Source organism: Crocodylus siamensis, chromosome 3, assembly GCF_052110815.1.
Source record: "Crocodylus siamensis isolate JL-2025a chromosome 3, ASM5211081v1, whole genome shotgun sequence".
Classification (NCBI taxonomy): domain Eukaryota; kingdom Metazoa; phylum Chordata; order Crocodylia; family Crocodylidae; genus Crocodylus; species Crocodylus siamensis.
The window spans coordinates 123,373,441-123,400,825 of record NC_143397.1 but is presented as its reverse complement, the minus strand read 5'-3'; the positions used below and the strand labels follow the sequence as shown (position 1 = coordinate 123,400,825).

General features: G+C 43.5%; 1 protein-coding gene across 4 annotated transcripts in view; it reads right to left on the bottom strand.

Moving 5' to 3' along the window:
- TERT (telomerase reverse transcriptase) overlaps positions 1–26,672 on the bottom strand; it is a 56,123-nt gene extending 29,451 nt beyond the window's left edge. For all 4 annotated transcript variants that reach the window (XR_016441327.1, XM_090039121.1, XM_090039122.1 and 1 more), the window contains exons 1-9: positions 26,418–26,672; positions 22,618–24,526; positions 16,585–16,777; positions 13,910–14,099; positions 12,856–13,038; positions 11,033–11,194; positions 10,530–10,625; positions 3,869–3,954; positions 1,786–1,899 (exon numbers count right to left, since the gene is read on the bottom strand). Coding sequence is in view for 3 of the 4 variants with exons in the window: in XM_090039121.1 (XP_089895247.1) it covers positions 1,786–1,899; positions 3,869–3,954; positions 10,530–10,625; positions 11,033–11,194; positions 12,856–13,038; positions 13,910–14,099; positions 16,585–16,777; positions 22,618–24,526; positions 26,418–26,645 (3,161 nt within the window). In the remaining variant the exon portion in view is untranslated. The remainder of the gene's footprint in view (positions 1–1,785; positions 1,900–3,868; positions 3,955–10,529; positions 10,626–11,032; positions 11,195–12,855; positions 13,039–13,909; positions 14,100–16,584; positions 16,778–22,617; positions 24,527–26,417) is intronic.
- Between the last annotated feature and the right edge of the window lie 713 nt (positions 26,673–27,385).

Here is a 27,385-nt window from a genome sequence, read left to right as displayed (position 1 = left end):
AACTAGCAGCAGCAGCTATCTGTATCTTTAGACAGTCAAACATCTTTAAAAAGATCTGTCTTTTAACTCTCAAACTGCCCATCAAATCAACATGTAAACTTCTGACTACCCATTACACTCAACAGCTATTTAACAGAAAGGGTGATAATTCCTATAGAGACAATTTCACCTCAAAGATCAGCATGCAACTTTTCACAATTTTACTAACAATTTCTTAAAGAGGAAAGATGGATAGTTAGGCTCAAAACCTGGTATCAGCACAACCTTTCCAAATGAATTATAAATTAGGGAATTTTTGTGGCTGGAGGAAAATGCTGTTACAAGCACCCACAGACTACAGCTAATCCTTAAAAAGCTGCAGCTGTCTCCATATTGCTTACCTCACCCTATAACAAAAAGTCACCCACTTGCTCAACTGTATTAACAACACAGCAATTATGCCATCATATGGATTTGGTTTTTCTTACAAATAACATAAAACTTAGCATTAAAAATCCTTGATCATGCACTTAAGACAATATTTAAATGACATACTTGAGGAAATTGATTCCCATTCTTTAGAAAGAGCCTGGCCCTCTGAGGCAGCGGTCAGGCAACATACAGCCCAGAAGCTGAATCCAGCCCATAGAGCCACTGGATCCAGCCAGCAGAAGTGGGGCTTTGGAGACATTTGGAAGGGATGTGGGGTTTGGCTGTGTTCCCACTCCCCATGCTGCTGCAGGGACAGTTGTCAACTGCAGGCATTTTCCCTGTGCTGCTGAGAGGGCAAGCAGTGGTAATTGGATCCTAGAGCATGCCCACCTCTCGCCCAGGGTGGGTTATTCTGGCCCACAGATGGAAAAGGGTGACCTATCCTGGCTCTGAGGTACTAAGAATATCTAGGAGCTAGGAGGATTTGGGGCAAAGATCAAATGGGGTGGCCAACTGTTTAAATGGCAGGGGCAGAGTTAGAGTGTTACCCATATAACTAATGAAACTGGAGCTCTTGCATGGAAAGGGAAAAGGTAAGCATGGTAAAATATCGATCAGTTTAATGTTGCTGCATGAAAAAAGTATACAACTAAGTATTGGACAATGAATGGTTGGGATCCTCTACACAAAAAGACTATAGAAGAATAAAATCTCAGTAAAGAGCACAGTGAAAGTTACTTTACAGCTTCTCTTGAGGATTTCCAGGTTCAGGTTTGGGTTCTTGAGAAAATTCTACTAACATTAAACTTTTAAGGTTCCACAATCATTTTATTAAGATCTAATAAAGGCAAACTCTCAAACCACTCTATAATATATCAAGAACGCGATTGGCAGTCACTCCACAAATATGCAGGGTGCTCAAGCAAACTGTTTGAGCCTACCATGAGAGAGGTCTAGGCACTACATTACTCTGAATTACTGCAGGAGATCATTCCAACCATAGTGCATTTTATTCTAATCCAGGGATACTTGGATTGCAACTCCAAAGCCACCAATAACTCCCCAGTGCAAGCTCTTTGAAGAAAAACATTATCAAAGGGGGCTTCCCCTCACTCCAGCGTGCATGTATCTTTCCTGAAATCAAAAGCAATGCAACACATACTTATGACTTTTTAATATACTTTCCCATGTTGGCCTGAGCAAATATTAACTAATATACCGTCATTTTTTTTCTTTTAATCTAGGGTGTGTGGATCATAATTCACTTAGAGGTGTGTGTGGATGTCCGAACTCTAAGCAAGTCTCAGAACAAATATACAGAGCATAATATAGCTTGGGATAAGCAAATAAACCAAGTACAAAATGGTTCCTTACCCATCTTGCTGTATTCCACATAACAATTTGTTTTCCATATCTCCATAGCATAAACTGCAGAGCAGAGTTGATAAAATGGAGCCTTGTGGAATTCCACAACATTGTAAATAGCACCTAGTAAATAAGAAATATGTAAATCAAAACTGGTCATAGCAAGCTTCAGTTAGCCACTTGAAGTTAACCTATAATTTTATAGGTATAGGCTATTAAAACAGTAAGTAAAGCACATTTCTGAATACTAAACTGCTCTGAGTAACTTACCTAAAATCAGAAAGGATATGAACCTCACAGTCATGAATTCTGGATTCATGTACTGAGGGGCACAGTGATGCTGACAACACAAGGGAAAACACCTTGCCTGAAACTCTCCTGGAAATGCAATAGAACTGGACCAACTTGAAGGAAATACAAGGAGGTAGTAATTTTTTCTGTTGAACCTTGCTATAATGTTTAGACATATCTTGATTGTAATGGCTTACTACCAGTATTCCTTTGTAAACATGTGGCATGTGTCACAGAGTTCAAGGTCATATTAAAGGGTCCCATACACTTGTCAAAGTTTCAGGGAAAAAAGTGACTCTAGCTTAGATGGGGAAACTGAAAATTGCAAAAAAAAATAACTATGTATTTTAATTTTATTATAATTTATAAAATGCTGAGCTCTCTAAAACTCCCATGAAAACTGTCATTGCACCTTTATTTGGAGAAAACATATAAACCAAAAATTTAAAGAACTGCCTATGGGTGTGTCTATATGCGCATTTAGGCACGCCTAAATTTAATGTGCATTATCTTAATGTGCATGAAGGCAATTTAGACTCATGTCTACATGAGCACACATTAAAGCACGTTAACTACGTGTGTGGATTGACATGGAACCAAAGTTAGTTCCAAATCAGTCCATACACAGCGTTAACGCATCTACATGTGTGTTAATGTGCTTTAGCTATTCCCGCCTAAATTGGATACCTGCTTTTGCAGGTATCCAATTTAGGCAGGAATAGGCTAAAATTGCCATTTGTAAGGTGCATTAAAGGCATGTATGTATAGATACACACCTTTAAATGTGCCTTAAATCAGGCTAAAGTGCCTTATATTGGCATGTCTAGACGTGCCATATGAGTCGGAAAGCTCCTCTATTCCAAGGTCTGTCAAAGACCAGTGTCAATAATTTCACCCTATTTCACCCCAACATGCACCACTCTTCTAACTGAGCTCAGACTAAAATAGCAGGTGGATTGCAAACACTTGCTCTGTAGATAAAGTGCACATTTGCCACCTAGTGGCCATAAATACATTCCAAACTAAACTGAGCACAAACAAGCAATTACAGCATGTGCAGCCTTAATAGTCTCCGATTTTAGTTTAGTAGAGACAAGGATTTCTTAGGGTGATATCTTACTGGACCAACTGCATAGCTGGGATAAAGCTAGACAAGCTTTGGAATGTACAACATGCTTCTTCAGGTTTCATAGTCAGTGCTCTGTTTAATAACTGCTGCAACAGCATTTTTGCCTCTAGTCTGCCTCTGTCAATAGGACCAACTGGAAAAAGGAAGTTACATTTAGCACACTTCAAAAGTGTTTAACAAGGCTTGCAAACCTGTTTTAAGTCTAATTGTGTCTAAAGACATTAGTCATGTTAGTCTGAAGTCAAGCAGAAGGCAAGGTAGACCTGCACCATATAGAATAACTAAATACAATTCTTATTTAGTTTGTCTATAAGGTGCAAATTTACCTTGCCTTGTTATTGGTTGTAGCCATTCTGAATCTCTTAAGACCATATCAAGTTTTTCAAATAGCTTTCAAAGCACATTCATGAATTTTGAAGTGAAACTATTTTTTTATTTACAAACTAGAGAGAAATGTGCTTTTTATCTGTACCTCTTCATGTGTGAGAAGCAGAACATTTAAGTTCCACGACACTTGATGTTTTTACAGATCTTACGCTAAACTCAAATGACAACCACATTTTGAAGAAAGGTGAAATAATATCTATCTAATGAAAGAGTTAAAAAACTATCTTCCAGTTGACAGAGTAGAGGCACAGACTGGCTGATACCTCCTTTCACAAGCTTATTTACCTGCCCTTAATTTCCAGGATGTTGTTACGGATCGTTTGTAGAAAAAAATCAAACAGGCTGGAACTTGTCTCATTAAAAGATAGGCTCTAAAATAAAATACAAATAAACACAGGATTTTATCTGAACTCAAAAAAATGCATCTCTTCAAATTAAGTGTGATTTCCAGTTGTCAATGTAAACCTCCTGAAATAAAGCCTAACAGCCAACTCTGAAAATCTGTAATAAAAGCAGCAAGTTACCTTCCTACATATACAAACATCTGCGTGTTTCATAAATTTGTGTTTAGTACTTTATACCTGATAACTTGTAATTCTATAGTATACTACCAGACTGTTACACCTATTATAATCCCCTCATACTGACATACTTGTCTTTTAAATACCTTAAAGCCCACTTAATTCACACTATTGCTCCCAGTGATTTGTTCAACATTTTTTAGTACATTTTTGCATTCAGAATACAGCAAGACTTTCATTTAGCAAGAGCTACCGTCCCTTAACAGAAACAGCTTCCTACACGCAGATACTCATAGATTCATAGATTGTAGAGTCAGAAGGGACCACAATGGATCATCATGTCCAACCCCCTGCCCCGGCAGGAAATAAGACAGAAGTCAGATGACCCCAGCCAGGTGACTATCAAGCTTTCTCTTGAAGATCACCTCTCTTGGAAGCGCATTCCAGATTCTGGCCACCCTTACTGTAAAAAATTTCCTCCTAATCTACTCTTCACCCATTATTCCTAGGTATTGCCTGGGGTGTTCTGGTAAATAGCGCATCACCAATTCCCTGTTGTCTTCCCTTGATGAAGTTATAGGCGGCTACAAGGTCTCCCCTCAGACATCTCTTGTGAGGGCTGAAGAGATCCAGATTCCTCAACCTCCCCTTGTAGGGTCTTTCACAGAGGCCACTAATCATGCAAGTGGCCCTCCTCTGAACCCTCTCCAGATCCTCCGTGTCCCTCTTGAAGTGCCACACCCAAAACTGGACACAGTACTCCAACTGCAGCCTGATCAATGCTGCATAGAGGGGGAGCATCGCCTCCCTTGATCTGTTGATCATGCATCTGCTAATATACAAGGTGCAATTGGCTTTGTTGATGGTCTTGCTATACTGCTGGCTCATGTTCATCTTGGAGTCAACTCTGACTCCAAGACCTCTCTCAGCTGCTGAGCTGCAGAGGAGATCATCTCCCAACCTGTAGGTGTGCTGGGGATTCCTCCTTCCTAGGAGGAGTACCTTACACTTATCTTTGTTGAATTGCATCCCATTTCATTCCGCCCATTGATCCAACCTGTCCAGGTCAGCCTGTATCTGCTCCCTGCCCTCCGGTGTGTTAACCTTGCCCCATAACTTTGTATTATCTGTGAACTTAGAGAGGGAGCTCTCCACACCCTTGTCCAAATCGCTGATGAAGTTATTAAATAACACCGGTCCAAGGACTGAACCCTGCAGGTCCCCACTGCCCACCTCCTTCCTGGCTGAGAATGACCCGTGGGGGGTGAGAGAGGTCCCTGGGTGCGGTCCCTAAGCCAGTTAGCCACCCACCTGACTCTGTAAGCATCTACTCCACAGCCTGCTAGCTTCCCTATGAGAATAGGATGTGAAACTGTGTCGAAGGCTTTCCTAAAATCCAGGTAGATGAGATCAGCCTCAGCTCCTGTGTCAAGGCAGTGTGTGACCTGGTCATAAAACGCTATAAGGTCTGTCAGGCAGGATCCACTTGTGACAAATCCATGCTGGTTTCCTTTCAGCAACATTTCCCCTGCTGGGCCTTCACAAATGCACTCTTTGATGATTTTTTCCAGTATTTTCCCAGGGATAGAAGTAAGACTGACTGGCCTAAAGTTACCCGGCTCATCCGTCTCCCCTTCTTAAAAATGGGCACCACGTTGGCCTTTTTCCAGTCCTCAGGGATCTGGCCACAGTACCATGAAAGTTCAAACAGCTGTGCCAGTGGCTCAGCAATGATACTGGCCAATTCCTTCAGCACCCATGGATGGAGGTCATTTGGGCCGGCTGACTTGTACCCATCCAGCCCTTCCAAGTGCTCCTTAACTAAGTCAGCACTAACCTTTGGTGGTCTGGTGCCTTTTGGACATCTGTCTATGCTCAAGGTGGGTGAATTGATTTGGTCAGTACTTAGGAATAATGAAGAAATACTTCAATACTATATGCATTTTTTATATAATAAGCACACCTGCCAATCTGACAGTACAAGACCACCTGAGGTCAGAGGAACAGAGGTTTTACACTAGATGAATCCCAATTTAATTTGTTTTGCATACACGGGGTATTCAAGTGGGGAGGAGGGATTATTAGCAGTTGAAGGTTCTGTACAATATGAAAGACAAGGAATATAGGCAACTTTCCCCCTTAATTCTTAATGTCCATGTTTTGAGTTTTAGAGCTGATTCATCACTAGTGAAACCTGAACTGTCAAAATATAGAATTAAAAAAAAATACAGCGTTGATTTACCTCAGGAGGTATCAACTGAGGATTATGGAAGGGGCGGACTCTAGAAACAGAAAAGGAGTCTCTGGGAGAAGCAAGAGGAAGTAGAGGGGAGTGGAGGACTGGACTAAGAGGCAACTGGGAATGTGGACATGCAATAAAAGGAAGAGGGTAAGATGGATGAGCTAGAGATATACAGGGAATTCCTGCAAAAGAGAGGAAAAGGATTCACTGTCTGGCACAGGTGGGGATTAGGTCAGAGAGAGTGGCAGGGAGACAGCAGAGAGAAGGAAGAATATTGTGTTACTAGGAAATTACAGGAATAGAAGAGGGATCTCAGTACCCAGTGCAGGGCCTGAAGCCCCAGGATGTTCCATGCAGTTCAGGTTGTTGCAGATTGTGCAAGCCCCAACCTTGAATATCCTGAGAATGAGCTTCATCAGACAAGCATGGATGAGTCTGTTGTGACCAATGCCATTTCAACTGAATGGTATTCCTCTTCATTTACTCTTACTGTATTTCTACTATGACCATTACCAAAATGCTGCTGGTGGGATGGTCATATGCCTCTATGGGTTGCCATTTTTATGGTGAATCCTTGTGTCAACCCATCTTGTAAAAGGTCTCAAGCAGACCCCTGCATGGAGCATCAAACTTGCAGCTCACAAGCCCCAATCCTGTGGAACGTAGGGACATGAAAGGTCAAATGATTAATCGTTTGACTGTTAAGTGCAGGGATAACCAGTCAGCTTACTGGTTCTCCTTTAGCTCCAGGAGGCACAGTCTGGCAGGGAAGTGGGGGAAGGGAGTGTACCAGCAGGAATCAGAAGGCAGCAGAGCAGGCAGGAGAGAGGGAGGAGTGAGGGGGATTAGTACCCATAGCCTAGAAGGAAAACAGGGAGAAGCCTAATGACATATCAACAAGGATCCTGGTTTTCCCTGATAAAAATACCGCAAATTCTCTGATAAAAAAAATTGCAAATTCCATGATTAAAATTAAAGCCCCACCCACAATCACCCTGGCAATGCTGGTACCCCTCACTCTCCCCATAACAGCCCCATCCTCCCTCCCCCCGCACATACACCAACAGGTAAGTGTGTGTGAGGGGAAGGGAAGGGAAGGAGCTGGGGGGGGCCAGATCAAGAATTGTGGGGGAGGCATTTATGTCTGCTCCCAGGAGCAGGGCCGGGGGACGAGAGCAGCAGTGCCCCACACACAAGCTGCCTGACTGGCTGGAAGAGGCGGCTCACACATGGCAGCCACAACCGACGCTACCCCACCCACCACTGCCGTGTCCCAATTGCCTGCAGAGCCAAGCAGCTGCGGAGCTGTGCCTGCGGAGCCATGCAGCTGGCCGTGGGGAGGCAGCACTGGGCATGGCAGTGGTGGTGCAGTGGCTCTGCAGGCAAACGGCACAGGGCAGCAGGGCCCCTCTGCGGGCCACACACAAGCCGCCTGGCCGGTTGGGCAGGACCTCACATAGCGGTCGCCACACTGCCCCACACTGCCTTCCCCATGACTCCACAGGCAAGTGGTGTCACGTGCAAACCCCCACCCCGGCTGGACAGGCGGCTTGCGTGCAGCCTGAAGAGGAGCATCGCTGCTCTGAGCCACTTTCATGAGGAGCCATGCGGCCACAGAGCTTGCCTGCGGAGCCATGTGGCAGGCCGCAGGAAGGCAGCATGGGGTGCGACAGCAGCCACTGCTTGCAAGGCCCCCACCCTGCCCCACCACAAACTGGCTGACTGCTTGGCATGCTGCTACATTAAATCACACCACACAACATCTGTCAGGGCTCCAATATACAGAAAATTTTTATCCAGGGCCATCTACTGATCAAAAGTAGCAGAGAACGTTTCCTAAATAAATAAAAGTGAATTCAAGTATGGAAAACAGTCATCGTAATTGTCTTAGTTGTCTTTGTTCAAACTTAGAAAGATAAAATGAAAGAAACTTCAATATTTCCATACAGCTAACTTTAATTGATATTGTATGTATTGCTATATTGAAGTGCATTTAAAAACTCATTTCTAAGTTATAAAAATTGTACCTAGCTGTTATGAGTTTACAGATTCTTAAACAACACTATACAACCAGGAAATACAGAGTTAATTCTTAAGCGTATCCTTAAGAAATACACATTTATGGCATTGCAACTGCCTTAGCCCTACTCTGTCAGTACAGCAAAAGTTAATAGCATCTATGGCTATGAAACAAATATATTGCTATAGAAAGAAGAGGAGAGATTGCCAGTTTATGAACACACCTCAATCATCAAGGTGGAGGCTTTCTTATTTCCAAGGACCCAACTTTGTTTTTAATAGAGGTGCACTAATACACTGGTCCCATATTGGATCGGCAGGGAAATAGGAAAAATTGAGAGCATGAGAAATCATTTTTTTGCCTGATATGGCAGATAATGTGGCTGATAAATGCCTTGTGCATGCGTGCAACTGAAGCACAGCACACAGGTGGCCAAAAGCACAGCCCAGCAACTTGGAAAGCAGCATCTGGCTAATGAGTCTGTTGTGGGGGAAGGGAAGGGGTGTAGGCTGGGGGGGGGAGCAGATTGAGTCCCATGCAGTGAGGGAGGGAGTGGGGAAGGACAGGCACTGCAGCTCAACCAGGGAGTATAGAGGGGGGGATGGCTGGACAAGCTCCAGATCTGTGCAGGGTGTGGGTGGGCTGTTGCTACGGGCTAGGCTCTTCCCAGTGGGGGGTCGGGGCAGGCAGCAGCAGCACTGGGAGGGGAGCTACAGCGAGTTTTGGGGTGGCTACACCCCCTCCCCCCGTAGCCCCTTCCCAGCGCCACCACTGCTAGCCCTGAGCACATCCCTGGCTCAGCTTCTCCCCGCCCACACTGGGAAGAGCCTGGTGCAGGCCCAGCCCCAGCGGCAGCCTGCCCTTGTCTGCACAGATCCGGGGAGACACATGCCCCCTCCATACTGCATTCCAGTGCCCCGCCTTGGCTGAGCAGCACCTGCCTCAGCTCCACTCCCTCTCTCAACACAGGGGCCTTGATTTGCCCCTCCCAAAACAGGCTTCTCAGCACGACGCTGGTCTCCAAGCTGCCTGGCTGCATATCGGAATCGGATCAGTAGATATGGCTCCTTAAAAATCAGCCATCAGTATCGGCCCAGAAAATCTCTATTGATGCACCCCTATGTTTTAAGGTAGGTTTTAGGGTGTTATATGTGTGCATAATCATATGTTATTTTACACCAGTGATTCACAACCAGTGATTATGAACCCAAATGTTGTACTTGTTTAAGTAAATGCATTAATGGCTCAGCCTGTGATTCTCAATCAGGGTGCCGCAAGATTCTTCTAAGTGTGCAATTCACAAATACGTAGATTTTAAATAGTAAACCATCGTGTGGTCTCCCTCAGTTCTTCACAACTGAAGAATGACTCTTATTTTTCTGTAGCCAACAAACAAATGAAAACTATGAGCTAGCATTTCCCAGGTGGTGCCTTGAGGCTGAAAAGTTTGAGAACCAGTTTTACATGCTTGATTTTGTTTTGGAAGGAAATTAACACATTTTATTATGAACAGTCTAAGGTCCTCCAGCCCCACAGAATGAGGAATCAATAGGTTTTAAAGTTGAACAGGTGGCACTGCAGAACAGCAAAGGCAAGAATAATAACTATAATTGCTAGCAGTGGGAAAAAGCCGTTTTCTCAAATGAGGGGCAGACTAGGGACCAAGGGAGATGAAAGGACACTGGAACCCAGCCCATCTTTCCTTCCCTCTCCCCCAGGAACCACATGGGACACAAGGCCCTGCCAGCATGGGGGTGATAGACTGCTAGAACAAATGTGGGGGGAGCCCAGTCTGGTCTTCTCCCTGCTCCCCCAGGTCCCTGGCATTCCCAGTAAGCCCATCTTACTGATCATAACTTTGAAGTAGCAGCAGCCCAGCTTTAGAACATCCATTAAGTGATTTGAAGGGGCTTTGTTTTATTGTACGTACTACCACAGGTCTGTTTTGGCAAAAAATAAATGAAGTTTCATAGGACAAAAGAAAGGCATTCCAAGGCCTGAGGGCTAAATATCAAAGGCCTATCACATATGCAAATCAAACACAAGCATCAGTGATAGGTAACATTAACACTACCCGCTCCACCTATGACACATGAATAAGAAATACATTTCACTGGCTTTCTACTGCTGATGAAGAAATAGAGAGAATCTTTTAACCGTTACCTGTTCAATGACTATGGCGTTTTCCAGTGAAGTACTCTCTTGCAGACTGGACACAAATGGTCCCATGTATGAAATAAAATCCTTGAAAGTAGCAACCTATGTATCAGAGAAAGATATAAATGGATATTTTCAGTTAATGGCCCAAATTTTGTGCTGAAAAAACAAACACCCAGAATGTTAGTCCAGATATTATCTTCCAGGCATACCTATAAAACAGTGCAGTTCTTTAAAAGTTTTAAGAAGTTTTTTGTTATCACAATCTTACATCTTATCATAACATGAAATAGGCAATAGCAGCTCATTAGGAAAGAGGTTAACACTGATTTTTCTCCTTGCACAGGCACTCCAGGGAAGAGGCCTGATCACAAAACCTTCCATGTATTTTAAGTACCACTTTGCATGTAGTAACAACATAATGGAAAGAGAGACTTGTTATTTAAAAAGGTATAAACCAGTACATTACTAGTGCAGAAGAATGTCAAGATGCAAACAATTAGTCATACATGTCTTCTGTAGTATTTTCTGATTTGTCCATTTGTACACATTTTAATCACTGCATAGCGTCGTATGCAATAGGTTGTTCTCTCCTCAGGATTTAGGATCTGTAAGATCACTTCCACCAGTTTATCATGAGGAATGGTATCATAAGCCCCAGAGACATCAGCCTGAAATGAAAGGAAAAAAATGTTATTCACTCCCTTGTTATGCTACTTCTCAACAATGCCATTTTGTAGAGGAGAAAAAGTAAAAGGATAAACTGCACAGAACTTATAGGTGTGAAGACGTTAATTGACCCATCTAGCCTGATTCAGTGAGAAAGAGGAAAAATGACCTGATGTTGTTTATATGGAATAATCTACTCTGTTACTCTTCAGAAAGGAGTAACTTCCCCTGACAAAAAAGAGATGCTCAAACCATCATTTAAGCTTTTGTTAATATGAGATAGCAATGATACTTAGATTTAAGTTGCATAACAACCTGCATTGTTAAAAAAATATGATAATGAATATAGAAATATCTCATGTAAAGCAAGATTAAAACTCAAGATTTAGCTTTAGAATGTCTGACTCAGCAACCTAAATACATTATAACAGTTTTGTATCTATTTTTAGAATAATTTCTAGACTTTATGGCTATAAAAGCAATATGTACAATGTCCCCTGAAGCCTACAGATATCTAGTTGCTGCGACTCCAGCTAGCTCTATTCAAGGAACAATCTTTACTTTGCCTTTATTTGACAGGCTGGTATCACTGCTGCTTGTGGCCTGCGGGGCAAGTGGCAGGAACTAAATCTGTTTCACTGTAGTTGCTCGCAAAAGCAATGAGATGCACAAAAAGCAAGAAGAGCAGCTATTCTCAAGAAACAGTCAAAAGATAAGACAAGATAGTTCCCTCTGAAACACTGTGCAGCTACTACCACCATCAGGTTGAGTGGAGTTCGGGCATACTACACTGCAAGCTTCCACACTAAGAACTTGAGTCTCTGCTGCTTCAGCTAAAGTATAAACTATCTTATCTGTAAGTTGTCACAGGTGTATAACATCTTAGGTAGAGAAGTCTTGAAAGGATGGGAGAGAAAGATGCATGGGGTTATACTTGCAATTGCCAGCAGGCACCAGAAGGAAGTTGGGGTGCCCTAGTTCTAAAAGCAATAGGACAGCCAGGTAAGAAATTTCAACTCCACCCAAGAAACGTATTAGCTGGAGGCAGAGAAGAAAAATGAAGCCTCTGAATAAGAAGGGGGGGAGGCAGTAGCAAAAGTTGTGGGGTACAGAACACTACCCCTGAACGTCATCATCTTTGTCATCTTTCAAACAGGCATATTGTCAACAGAGCTTTCCAACTAAAATGTGTCTGGCAAGTTTCTCAAGTCCCAGATTTACATTAAAAAAAAATCTCAAATGTAGGCAGTTCACATAATCTGATTTTCCCTTACACTCAAGATGCCAGAAGCTAATAAAAGCACATCTACAATTCAAAATAGTTGGGTTATTTCCTGAGCTAAGAATTGCATGTACTGCCGAAATAATTTTATTTTAGCAAAAGCTGAATGGAGGATTGAAATAAAGAACACCAGATAAAAAGAGAAAAGCAGCACTATGGAGACAGAGGAATGTAATAAAAACAGTTCTCTGTACTATATTCAGAATTAGTAGCAAAATTAGCTTTCACTGAAAGAATCGTGGTCTCAACTTATGGCTAATAAAAAAGTTTTAATAGCTCACTGTTGAAGAGACAAATCCAATGTAATTAAAATCTTCATTCTTGTTCAAATGAAGATCAGTTTGAACAGAGGAAAGACAATATACTTGAAAACATACTTACCTTTACAAAATAAAAGTGAGGTATTCTGTCATTCGAGTCAAGAACTTTGGAAACAAAATTCTTCCACACCTTATATATATCATCTTTCCCAAACACTGAGGAGCCCAGGAAACTAGAGTTTACAGTACTTTCATAATTCAGAACACTAAACAGGTTTTTAAGTCGAGTGTTGAAATAATGAGCCTAAGGGAAATAAAAAACAGACTCAAAATGTTACCTTTCACACGATATTTACATTTTACTTACAGACATAAAAGATGTGTACTTGGGTCTCTAACCATCTCTAACACCCACAATGCACTGGGAGGAGAAGGGATTTGTATTTGTGATTTTTTTTTGTCAGCTGTGCTACACAACAAGCCTCAGTACTTCACTCATCACAAACATCACAAAAATAACCTCAAGGTTATTACTTCTGTACTTTATCGCAAACATTTTCCTGCAGAGTTGTACACTTCTTCCAGTGAAACCAGCAAACAACATCTAAGATGTGCCAGATGTGGCTGTTCAATAATGATGAAATTATGAGCTTTCCTTACCCCACAAGGAACACAAATTGCCTCCCTTTATTTTCCCTTCTCTTGCCAGCCTTAGATCTTGGGGAGTTTGTACCCTCCAACATTTATATGTAGAAAAGGAGATCTTACCCATTCCCTAAGTCAGTGGCATAATGGTCATGCTCACTAAAGTAGACAGAAAATGGCTATTTTGGTTCAGAGCAATTAAACGAAAAATCAGTTACAGGTTTAAATAAAAAGCTTTGAAATCTAAACCAGCTTAGACTGCAAAACAAAGCTATTTTAATTTTGGTGTTTTATACAACATTAGTACATTAAAACAAAATACATTTTAAAAACATGTACAGTTGTAGACTGAAATACTGGAGTCATAACAAACCAGAAATCAGATACCCCATGCAACCTTAATTTGACATCAAATTAGTAATTAGATATAATAAGTAATGTTGTGTTTAGGTTTGTAGATACACCCTCCTTTGGCATTAGCTACATATGGCAAAAATAAAAAAAAGTGAGCCAATATAGAATATAGTGACCTTCCTGTCTCTCCTTCCCTTGCTAAACTTTTTTGAGCCAACAAAACTGTCCATTTTTACTATAGGTCGTAATCCATTTCTTTTGGGGATGAACCGGAGTTTTGATGCTGCAGGAATATATTTCTTTTGCTGTATAGCTTCAGTCTCCTCTGCAGATAAGGCACGCAAATGCACTTTGGCAAAATGGTTTCTAAAATATAAATGGACATTAAGGTTTAAATAAACCAAAATGCAGTAAATTACAATGTTTTATTTTTTGTATATGTACTGAACCTTAATATTTTTCTCAGAAGATAGCCACAGATATTCAATTACCTGTGTGAAAGATATGCCAATGGATAATCCAAGATAACAATGATGTATTTTTAACTTCATACCATCATATGTTTCTAAATAATGTAAAAACAATATTATTTGTATTTCTGACTTACTACAGACTGGAAAGCTATGCTAAATGCAGCTGCTAGCCTCTTCCTGGGGGGTGGGGAGGGGCCAAGGTGGGCTGGAAAGAAAATTAGGGGTCTGGCCAAACATATTCATTTTTATTTTTTTAACAATACCCACTTAAACATGTTTTATCTATGTTATCTGCAAAAGGAAAATAAAAATATATACGGCATGCAAACAGATTGGTTTTTAACTTAATCTCTATGGCAGCTCTCTAGTGCAACATTTATTCACAGAAAATCAATAGGAAAAAATAAGGCAATGAATATTGACAATAACAATAAACAAATGCAAACTTCTAGGGAAAAAACCGTAGATAACTCAACTTTGCTGCTTCACCCTATCACATCATTGACCTCCAACCTATTATCATGTGACGTACTATGAGATTATGCTAATATTTATTATTTATCACAAGATACTCAGTTTCACAGTAACATACTGTATAAAGGACTCCCTGTAAAAACGCTGCAGCTGACAGTGAGAGCCGTTGACTTGTTGTTGCAATTAAAATTTACTTTTCACCTCTGCGCTGGGGGCGTGGCGCTAAGGCAAATTTTGGTATGGCTATAGCCACCCTCAAGCCTCCCCTAGCAATGCCTCTAGCTAAATGTAAGACTCTGTTGTTATTAAATATATTTATAGTGCAGTAATTCCCTCCATGAAAAGAAGCCCACTGGGTTGGATGCTGTACCAGCACTTATGCGAAGTTGCTGCCCCAAAGAACTAATCTATTAACTTCAGCATATATTAACTGAAATTATATGTGCACAATGTAGTTATATTAACTTTGACATTAGACTTTTCAGTTCCTGATTTTAATGCTGAAAATTACCTATTTAAATATTGCATTAACAAGGGATGTAAAGCAATCACTTCATTTGTTTAAATCAGTGATGCTTAAACTTTTCATCCAATAGGCCAGAGAATGGGACTGGTCTGCAGACCAGATTAGGCCCCATGTGCTGGAACTGGGCTCTGATGCCCCATGCCACACCCTGCACACCAGTAACACACCTGATCAAGCACCAAGCTACCCTGTGGGCCTGATCTAGCATGTATGGCCATGCTATCTGGCCTGTGGGGCTCTCCATGGATTTGTAAATCTGTCATTAGGGGAGCAGCCACCATTCCCTCACCACCAAATATTAGGACTTGTGGGGAGCCCTCTGGGCCAGATGTCAAAGCACCAGGGGTTGGATCTGACGCATACACTAGAGATTGAGCATCCCTGGTTTAAAAACATAAAAAAAGCCCCAATATTGAGTTTTGGAAACACACTGTGGGAAACACTACAACTTTCAAACCTGATGACTTCATAAAAATGCAAAAGCTGAGTTGTTATACTCTGAACTCCCATAGTGCAATACCATATTATTATATAGTTTCATGTGCAGTTTTAGTTAAAACTGAACCTTCCCTGAAGTGGTTTTGTTTTCCAACTTCCTCCCTACAAGCTTATTCTATGAGACTTGGCTGCATTTTTTTTTGTTCAAAATAAATAAAAGTACATAGGTTTGACTTATCTAGCAGCAAGATATTTTTGTTTTCCTATGAACATCTGAAATATCTCTCTCCTAGCCCAAACCCCTCTTGGAGAGATCAAAAATGGGTAGAAAACCATCAGCTTCCTCATATAAGTCACTTTTGACATGACAAAGCATTCAAAAATGATTTTTCCCCAAAAAACTAAGTGAACAAAAGAAAGGGACATAAGTGCAATAATAAAGATAGAACTGTATCCTTACTTTGTAAAATATAATATACCCAGATTTTACATAATATAAGAACTGCCATTTACTGGGTCAGACCATAGGTCCATCTTGCACAGTATCCTATATCACACAACGGCAGAGAATGGATGTTGAAAGGGAGAGTGAACAAAGCACGACCAGGGATTTTCCTCTCTCTCTTACAGCCTCTGAAATTTAAGGTCAAGGAAGTGCTAATTCACAGGCTGCACCCTTCACTCCTATCCCATGCTCAATAGCTACTGTTGCACTTTTCCTCCAAGAATTTGTCCAATCCCTTTTGTTGCATCTGGCTGAACTGTCAGCTTCCACAACATCTCGTGGCAATGAGTTCCACCCTTTGTTTATACTCCATGTGAAAAAAACTTCATTTTTTTTTTAATTTTTAAGCCTACTAATGTAATTTTGTGACCCTTGGTTCTTATATTGTGAGAGACAGTAACGTATTAATACTAGACTTAACTTTACAATACATACCTAATTCCAATGTTCTCTAACCTGCTCCAAATAACCTTCCGGTAGAAGAAAAGCATGTTCTTTTGAAACATGGTTTCAGTAATATAGAAAAATGATCTGAACAGCCCTATGACATAGGCATTCATCAGCCAGTACAGGAATTTTGCCAAAAGTTCTTCCCGGAAATGGTGTTCACAGACAGGAACGCGACCACCTTCAAGAAGCAGAAATCAAATTCAGTTATACTTGGTAACAGTCAATTATACTTGGTAAATTGCTTAAGAGAAATAGGAAAAATTAGCACATATACACATAACCTTTTTTCACGCTTCAGGACATAAGAGGGTGGAGGAAAGTAGAGGAGAAAAACAGCAAAACAATTATACAGCAACTGATCCTCCAATTAGCCTAAACCCCACTTAGGCAGACTTTAAGCTTGGGTCACACTGAGTACAGTAGAACCTGGATATTTTGTAGGGTTCAGTTTTAAACTCTTCTGCAAAGATGAAGATTTACAAAATATGCAAGGCTATACAGGGTACAACAGCTGCATAGGACCATTGAAGGGCTTCAGCTATCTGCTTTGGCTTTTATTGAATGGAAAAATGATGCAATTTGAAGACAAAGCCGGAGCCAACAGTCTTGGCAAATTAAGTGCATAGCAAGCCAACTGAATATGAATGATTTAGGTTCTATTGTACAAAGACAGAGAACTGTTTGTGGTCACTCTGTCTAACTGCATGCCAATAAAAATGTTTAAGTGAGCCTTAAGGCAGTGTAGCATTTTAATGCCCAGAGCAAATTATCTCTCACTTATTTTCCACACCATATCTTATCTGACCACCATCAAAGTCATACCTGGAGGGATATTATTGGCAGTGACAGAATGAAGGCAACTAAAAATGCTGCTCTGCAATGCTGGATTCACAGTGTCCACCAGAAATATCTTCAAATTAATTCAAAATCAATTTTTAATACAATATGGTAGATCCATTAAAATAAGGTAAGATTCCTACAGAAACATGAACTCAGCCATAGGACACCTGTTTTTCGTTCCTGTTAAACTTATAATTCAATTTCTGTAGCATGCTTTAAAATCTAGGGTGAAATTCAGTCTCCCCAACTGTAAAAGAGGGTATAGTCTTTTCTTCTCAGCTACTATTTATCTATATAGGTTTTAAGCTTTTCAGGGCAGGGACATATATGCTTATATGCATGTACTGCACCTTACACCAGAGGGCTTTGAGCTTGGTAGGAAACTATCATAAAGGAAAAAAAATAAAGCAAGTTTCAGCAGAGTTCAGGTAACATGCAGGAGGCAAAAAAAACAAACAAAACAAAAAACTTTAGAAAAGTCTTAAAATGAACAACAGCTATAATATGCAACCAATAAAATATACATACGAAAATAAGAAGTTATACACTTGACAACAGATGTATACATCAGTATTACGAAATGGAAAAGGGACAGGAGATGGGCAAGAAGCAGCTACTCAAGGAGACAAGAGGTCCTAATTTAGCAAAGAACTTATGTGTTTAAAACTCTAAGCCTGAACGTGACTTCATTAGGAGTCAAGCACATGTTTTAGGGCTGACCAGAGAGGGACCAAAGAATAAGATGCTATCAGAGGTTCTGTGGAGGAGATTCAGAAATACTGTAAGGAAGAAAGATTTTAGTAGAACTTTCAACCACTCAAAATGTTTGCCTCCATTTCTAGAAATGTATTTTCTAATCTATCCAAAGCAGGGTGGATAAAAATTGATAAAAAAAAATAAATAAAAAGATGGGTTTTTCAAATTTTAAATTGGTTTTTAGTTTTTTTAAATTAAATTATAATTACGTTTTCCTTTTTAAAAACAAACCTGCTTCAAATGAACTTTGAATTTAATACACCATAGGCTACAATATACATTTAGTAGGCTTGTGCGAGTAGGCAGCTGTTCAATCCAGCCACTTCAGATGGCAGTGATCCCATCCAGAGCTCTGGACTGGGTTCCCGCTTTGATCCGGCCAAAGCGGCTCCGACGCTTTGGAGCCACCTCGGAGATCCGGCCATAGGGTATAATGGGGAATCAATGAAATTTCTCATATGGCCTCAGCAGGAGCTACCATCCCTGCAGCTTTCACCCTGCTGCGCATTAACACACACAGTGTCACCTATGTCACGAGTTTTGCTTGTCCGCAGCTTGAGGTGCAGTTTCCCTCAAACCCCTGCACTTATGTCCTTGAAACTTGGCAGGCTTTGTGGCCTCAGCAGGGGCCACCATCCCTGTAGTTTTCAGCCCACTGCACCTTTACACACATGCAGGGTCATCTGTGTCATGAGTTTTGCCTGTCACTAGCTTGAGGTGCAGTTCCCCCCAAACCCCTGCACTGAACTTCTTGAAATTTGGCAGGCTTTGAGGCCTCACCAGGGGCTACCATCCCTGCATTTTTCACCCCCCCCCCGTGTCATAACACATAGACGTGACATGAGTTTTGCTTTCAAGAATTTGGGGTGCAGTTCCCCCCAAACCCCTGTACCCAACTTCTTCAAGCTCGACAGGCTTCATGCTCTCAGCATAGGCTACCATCCCTGCAAATTTCATCTAAATCAGACAAAAAACAACAAAGTTATAGGTATTTCACTCATTCCCTATTATACCCTATGGCCGAAGCTTTTCCGAAGTGCTCTGGAAGCTCCGAACCACTTCAGAAAGCCTAAGGATGCCAGCGCTTTGATCCGAACATGCTGCTTCAGACTCTGAAGTGTCCATAACTTCTCTGGATCTGAAGCACAGTCCGAAGCCTCGTACAGCCCTAACATTTAGTACAATCTATTAAAATAATTTAAATAAAATAATACATTGAGTAAACAAGCCTCTGCTAAAAACTCTGGAGTTAAAGGTTGATATTCTTCTATATAAAAACAAAGGGGAAAATATCTAACTTTTGAGATCAGGCTTTAAAAATATGGTACAATATTTCATGTATAAAGGCTGTGACCCTGCAAGGGATGCATGGTATATACTATCAATGCAAAGAATCAGCAAAGGCATCACAGGTGTTGGAACCTTGCTTCTTGACTCCAGTAGAGGCCTATTCTGAAGACCATCTATGTTAAAAATTGTGACAAAACTGCTGGAAGTATCATAGCAAGAGTAGTCTAAAGAGAACTAAAGAGAAACGTAGAAGATAAGATGACTGTACTAAACCTATTTCCATAGCCTTGGACAAACTACAGAAAGATTGCTGCTGTAATGCAGATGCTGTTGAAATTTGGAAAGAACTTCAAGAAACACGAAATCAAGAACTTCAGGAAACATACCCCCTCCCCCCGGAACTTATGTGTCGGGTTACGCTCCACCCTGAGGGGAGCCCTGACAGTCTCCTGTCATGGGTTGATTCTCTATGTTCCTGGTGTGGGGTCCCTCCCGGGGTTTCTTGCTACTCCTGGTATCTCTCACCAGAGGCATTGTTGGGGCTCCACCTCCCCTACACCCCAACCAAGTGCCAACCTTTGGCCCGCTCCTCAGTTCGGCTACTCCCGATGATCATGGGGTGTACAGTTATCTCCGCCTTCGCTGCCGCCCTTCCTCTGAGGCTCTTGCCCAAACTGGCCCTGATCTTTCTCCATGGCCCTGGACCCGTGGAGGGTTTTCTGGGGTTACCCTCCATGCACCCTCCAAGATAGGATAAGTCACAAAAAAAACAAAGAAGAGAATAAAAATAATGAAAAAGGTCTGGGTGTAGGATTCTGCCCACCCCACTAAGCAGTCCACTGTCTTAGCCTGTCTCTGGTCCCCCAACGTCATCTCTCTCTTTCCTGGCTGTCCTGCTGGTCTATGTGGTGGGCTCCACCAGAGTGGGGTTAGCCCCTTTTAAGGGATCTCCATCTCGCCCCTATCGGGGCTGTCGGCTTCCCTGGGACGTTGGCTGGGAAGCACCTTTGCCCCTCAGAGTCCTGGCCCCTCTCCCGCCATTTACCTGCCACCGGCTTTTAAATCCGCCGGGTGGCGGTTTTTTATGACGTTATCTGCTGGCGCCATCACCAGCCAGCAATAAAAGTGGCTGATGAACCGTGCAAGTGGCTCTCCTTGGCGCAGCTTGCTCTGCCCTGCAAGAGGTAGTAAGTGTTTCTTCCTTTCAAGGCTCCTTCCCCCTTTCCTTGGGCATGTCACCCTTCCTTGGGTTGTCTTAGAGCCTCCATTTTTATTCCCTTGGGACAACCTCACTTTGTCATGTATTTTGCAGGGCAGCTGCTGTGACAGTGGTACGTGTACATGATGATCTAAGGAAGCCCATGGACCCTGGTGTCCCCACAGCTCTATGAGGCCCTGCAATGCTTCCAGGAAAAATACCAGCTGCACAATATTAATTTAGCAACCATGGGTAACCACTGCAAGATACAGGAGGTGGTAAGGGCGAGATATCACACATGGACTTGCTACCCAGTGACAGCTGCCAGGCTGTGTGGGAGCGAATTTTCCACAAGGACCTGCAAACGGAGCACAAAGACCTGAACTAGTAGACAGTCCACTGGGCATTCTCCAAATGGGCATGGAGAAACAGTGCAGGACAGAGTTTTAGCAAACTGCCCTGGGCTAATCTGCCAGTAGCAAGCAGAAACAATCGACCACCTCTTCTGGCCCATATGCCAGAGGTGTGGAAGAAAGTACGTGTACTCCTTCTGGTGGTGACAGGTGTCAAAATCCTGACCAGAAGGTCCTCTACGGGTACTTGACCAAACTCAAGGGGCCCTGACAGCCCACTTTGACCAATTCATCTCCTGCTTCAGGTACGCTCTGTAGAAAACCAGGAACCCATTCCATATAGGTACTCAGACCCTACAGTCAAGGACTGTATTAAAATGGGGCTGAGTGAAAAATACCAGTACTACAGGAAGACAGAAGAAAACAGGAAAGAGACTGCAGACCTCATATGACAGACTGGTATACATTTTTCAGAGGCAAGCCCTCCGAAATAACAAGGACAATGGTGAGGACAGCGACAACTATGATGACAACAAGTAAAAGCACTGGAATGGTGATGGATGCATGGGCGCACAGTGCAAACTCTGTAACAGGACTAAAATAGTTTAACTGGTAAACTGTATTTTGGTCCGTCTAGGGAACCACAGGGGTCGCTTGACAAGTTGGTAGACGTACAGTTATATACAATATTTATTTACGTACATAAATACATATTTTTGCAAAAAACAAAACAAAACCTTAGTTTGTGCTACACATAAATAAGTGCCAAAGTACTGCTCAAACGTGTTTATGGAGCACCTGTGCTAAATTTGAAGCAGTTAAAAAAAAGATAACATGCATCAATTGTGGATGAACTAAGTGTATGGGTACTATATGCAAACTGCTGGTCACGTTTAATTTCAAGGTTATTGTTTTCAAATTTGCTCCTCACTTACACATGCTCAGGCTGAGCAGGGTCTGATAGTATGGAGAAGGGGAAGGGGCTGTTAGCAGGGGAAAAAGTAGGGGAAGCAGAGAGCAAACGGGCTACCTGATGCCCCCAGATTTATTTTCCCTGCTGTAGCAGTGGAAAGGGGACACATTCAAGGCAAACCTCCATTAGATTCTATACCTGGAAAATTATAAATTTTCCATATATAGTATCTAATTACTAGGGGCTTATCTTACAATCAGGGTCATCTAGTCCAGTAAATACGGTAATCTGTTAGAATTACAGGAAGGTCATCTTAAAGTTGCAGAGCAAGCAGTGGTGCAGGCAGTAAGGGGGCAGGAGAATCAAGTAGCCTGACCCCTGCCCTGCCCCCCTAACCACTTGTCCCGCTACTGCTTGCAGCCTGCTACCCCAACCCCCGTGTACCCAAGCACCTGCTCCCCCACCACAATGCCTGCCTTGCCTGGCACTTGCCTTTCCTGTCACCTGCCCCTCCCACAACTGAGCCCCCCTGGCATCTGCCCCCACCCTGCAGTGTCTGGGTCCCCAGGTGCCTGCCTCTCTACCCCCCACCCCACCTGCCTGGGTTTGGCTTAATATTCGAACACCATTCAGCTGCCATATTTTGTTATCAGTATGAAAATTAGTACCTCTGCTCAGATGAAGCCATGCACAGTCGTTCACTCTCATCTTCCACATCAGCTCATGCAAAGAGATCTTGGCAAACCTTCCCAAGGAGATGAACCTTTTTACATTTTTGAAGAACCGGCATTTGTTATGGCTAGAACCCCACAGCTCTGCCGGGACCACTCGTTCTAGACATTCCCTCACAAAAACATACACCTGCCAGTGCTTGCTGTGCTGCTTAAGAAGCTCCCTGAAAGTAGAATCGGAGAGGTCTTGAGGACTGTGCCCCAATAAAGGTTTCTCAGGGAGAGTGTTTGAATCAGTTGAGGTCCTTTTCAGAAGTGGACGAGAATCACTTGCACCGCCTTCGCCGCTGCCTTCTCCACTGCTGTTTCTCAGACACAAACCTGGCCCTTCCCTAAGAGGATCTTCCCCTTGCCTGGGAATTTGTGTCCCCTCAGATGTTGGTGACTGATGCAATGGGTCCACTTTGCCTGAGCTGGTCTCAGACAGCTGAACAGGACAATTCTTTTTTAAAAGTACTAAATAGGGGCACTTGGCATGGTTCTTTAACAGTTCTTGAAACACATTCCTCATCTGCCAGTAGCGTTTGGGAAATCTCTTCTTTCTCCATCTGTGCCTCAGTGGGTTCTGGTGGCACTTTTGCTGCAATGTATTCCCATTTAGGAATATGGCTTCTACAAGCTGCTGACCCCCTTTCGGGGAGCACTTTAAGCGGTTCAGTAAAAATGGTTTAGGAAAACCTTCTTGGAAGCTTCTGAGAGAATATAAGAGAGAGCTTGTCCTAATGTACACAGCAGACCACACAGTTTTCTTTGGTAACTTCTTATCTAAGTCAGTTGGATTCTTTTTAAGGCCTCTGCATTTTAAAGAATCGTCTTCCACTTCTGCGACTTCTGCAGAACCAGCTTGAGATTTACAGGCATCTTGCTCTCTGTTAGATTTTGTCCTTGTTTTGGTTCTAGGTTTAGAAAGCTTGTTACTCTGATCATGTAGCAAAAATGAATTCTCACTATCTGCCACAAACTTCTGGCTATCATGAGTGTCTAATGCTTGACGAGGAGCAGGCACTCTTGATGAACCACCCTCACTCCCTTGAGGAAATGATTCTACGTATCCCGAGCCAGCGTCTCGGGATTTGTTTTTGTCTACATTAGAACTAAGGCTCTCAGTTTCTTTCTCCAGCTCTTCTGCTGTTATCTTCACCCTTTTGACTGAAATATCAAGCTGGTCCCCTCCACGTTTTCGTTTGAAAGGTGCAACTGCAGCTGCTGGATATAGATCAGGGCTTCTCCAACTTCCCAGGTCTCCTGTTGACATCCTGTCCTGTTTGCTTGTCCTACTATTCTGTCCAACAGGTTCCTCAGCCATAGCAAAATGCTGATTAGACATGGGGACTCCTGATTTTTTACTCTTTTGTCTCTGTGTCATCACATTACTTATTTCAGAGCTCTGCTTGCGTTTCCAGTTTGTCTGGGACAGGTAATTCCTACGAAACTTAGACTTCTTTTGCACATAATCAAGCAATACATTCTTTCTACGCTTTGAATATGCTTGCTTAACAAACACTGGGGATGGTTCCAAGTTATATGAAATGAGTTCATAGAGAGGCAGCCCACAAATTTGGTAACAGCAGCTAGGAGGCACTAGCATAAAGACAGCACAGTGTTCCAACAAATACATCATCAGGTCATCCCCTATCCTGCTCAGTAACGTTTCCCAAAGGCCGTCAGTGTGAAGAGCTTCTGTTGAAGTATTAGGAAGGTAGTTGCATAGACCTACAGTAGATGTAACCAGCAAATGAGACGTGTTTTCATCTAATAAGGAATACCCAAATGCAAGCACATTCTTCTTCTTTTTTTCACAAAGTCTCTGAACAACTCTTTTGATAACGTCACTCATAGTAGAGAGCTGAAAACAGAAAAAATAAAACAAAAGTTAATTTTTCCTATGATTTTTTTTGCGGGGGACAAACTATAAGTCCACCTTCAAAAGCATGCGTGCTCAGCCCCAGACTCTGGTTGTAGATTATGACTCTTCAAAACAAGTTGGTCAGCCTGCATGTGCCACACTGCATCAGGCATTTTCAAATGTTACAGACTTTTGTACACTGAAAGCAGGGATGAAGAATCTGGGCAGGTCACTTACTCCCTCCCCCTTCATAAAACTGGGATAATACTCTCTCTTCACCCACAGTCCATCCTGTCTGTTTAGACTGCAGGATCCTCAGGTCAGAGGATCTACCAAGTTGCATTTACAGCACTTACTATACCATAGACCTAATCCCTCCAGGAATATGAATTCAATTATCTCAATTCATAAGAATCAAACAGGTCAACAGAAGAATAGCTTTGTTTATGCAGCAACTTAAGAGAGAAGTCTGCAAGATCATCTTCTCTCCTGTTTACTGAACACAACTGAAGGGGATCGCTCTTCTCTTTCTGCAACACGAGAATTGCATTATTCAGCCCCAATTACAATGAAGGCTGTTCCTGTTCAATTTTTAAATGCTCCTTCATGAGAAAGAGCAGAGCAAACAAGCCCTGGACACCCAACCTTTTGTTTTACCCAACCCCAGCCTAGGGACCAGGAACTTTGCGCTCACACTTCAGCAGGAAAAGAGGAACCCCCTCCCCCGACCCTTGCACGGCTTATAGCACTGGTTCTCAACCTTTTTAGACTCAAGGCACCTCTCAGGAAACATGACCCCCCCCGCTCGAAGAGACCTGAGGTCCCCCCTTTGAAAATACTAGCTCCTAGTTCTCACTGGGTTCTTTTGTACTTTTTTTACTACAAATAGATGAAAGGCCTCAGAAATACAAGGGCCAGTCAGAACGCTTTGGACACTCTTCCTGTCTGACATCTCTGGGTACATCTTATGAACCATGGTGGCACACCTGATAGTGCTAGCCTCGCATGACACATTGTGGCACACCCAAGAGAATCTCAAGACACGCAAAGGGCGCGGCAACACGCTGGTAGAGAATCATTGGTCCAACCTCATTTTAAAACTGCAGGGACAGCCCTACTGCACTGATGCCTTGAACCCTGGGGTGCCTTGAACTTGGAGAGAGCTCATGAGCAGGGATCCTGGTGCTCTTGGATTTTAAAAAATGCCCATTTTTCAGTTAAAAAAAAAAAGTAACCTCAAAGCCACAGCTGTCTGTGATATAAATGAAACACCACTATCTCTCTCTCTATATATTAGGGGTGTTACATTTAAAAAAAAAAATCACAGAAAAATATGGATTTGGAGTTACTTTTTTTAAACCAAAAATTAAGGATTTTTTTTTTTTTAAATCAGAGAAAACCAAGATCCCTGCTCACCACATCCTCAAGCCAGGCCCCCAGCTCAGGGCAGCATCTTCTTTTGGGAGAGGAAAAGGGGGAGCTCCATCTCCCTTCCCCCCCAACCTAAATGCCTTCCCTCCTGGGACCAGGGCACCCCCCTGCATGTGTACTCATGTGGGGGGGGCCGCAATGAGTGTGTTTGTAGGGGGTAATAATGGGGCGTGTAAGGAGAGCAATGGGGGGTGCGCAAGAGGAACAATGTGTGCGCGCGTGTAGGGGGAACACTGAGACTGAGAGTGCGTGTGTGAACAGGAAGCAGCGGGGGTGCGTGGAGTGGAGCGGGACGTGTGCAGGAGCGCGGCGAGACCCGGTGCGCGCGCAGCTGCCGCCGCCGTCTCCTCTCCCAAGCCCGCAGGCGGGCGAGGGCACAGGGGACCCGGGGTCGCCGCAGCGAGCAGAGGCGAGCAGACGGCGCCCTCCCCCCCGTGCCGTGGCCCGCCCCCGGGGGTACCTGTCGGAAGCAGAGCGGGCGGGGCAGGGCGCGGGCGCCGCGCGGCACCGCCACCACGAGGCGCTCCGCAAAGGCGCGGTAGAGCGCGGGGTCCGCCGGCCGCAGCAGCTCCGGCCCGGCCCCGGCCTCCGCTGCCGCCTGCTCCCGCTGCACGAAAGCCTCCAGCGCCAGCGTCTCCGCGTAGCAGCCGCGCAGCACCGCCAGCGGCCCCCAGCCCGCGCCCGCCATGCCGCCCCCAACCCCGGCCAGTCAGGTCCCCGCCGCACATGCTCCGCCAGCCGCGGGGCGGGGCGGACACACGTGCGGGCCCCACGCAGCCCCGCCTCCTCGCGCGTGAGGGTGGCGGCGGCTACCCCCTCCCTGCCTCGCACCGCGGCCCACGAATCTGCTTGTCTAGAGCCCACCGAAGGATGAGCCCGGCCCTAGGCGGGCTAGGTCTAGATCTGAAGCAAGAGCAGGTGGAGGGAGGCGCTGCAGTGCTGCTTCCCCTCTTCCTCCGCCGTTCTTCCCTTTCCTCGCTTCTACCTGCGCGCGTTTCACCAGCCTGCGGCTGCAACGCGTCCACCTCTCCCACAAACAGCTCTGTGCTTTCTTGGGCGCAAGAGCCTTCCCGACCCAGCCCCAGCGAAGACCTACATTTACTGAGCGTGTAGGTGATGTTTTAAGCGGCAAGGGTCCAGGTTATGTGAGGCAAGGATTTCTTAGGGCAATACCTTGTGTTGAACCAACTGTGTAGTAGAGATAGACAAGCTTTTGAAAGCAATTTTTGTCTTGCGTGCTTTGTCTGAGGAAAAAAGTTCTCGAAAATTTGTCCAACTCTACTACACAGTTGGTCCAAGGAAAGACAACACCCTAAGAAATCCTGGCCTCTCCTACATTGACTGACACATTAACACGACAATTGGGCTAAAGGGCAATGGCAAGGTTGTGAAATGATAAACCATAGCATTTAATAAAAACATACACTG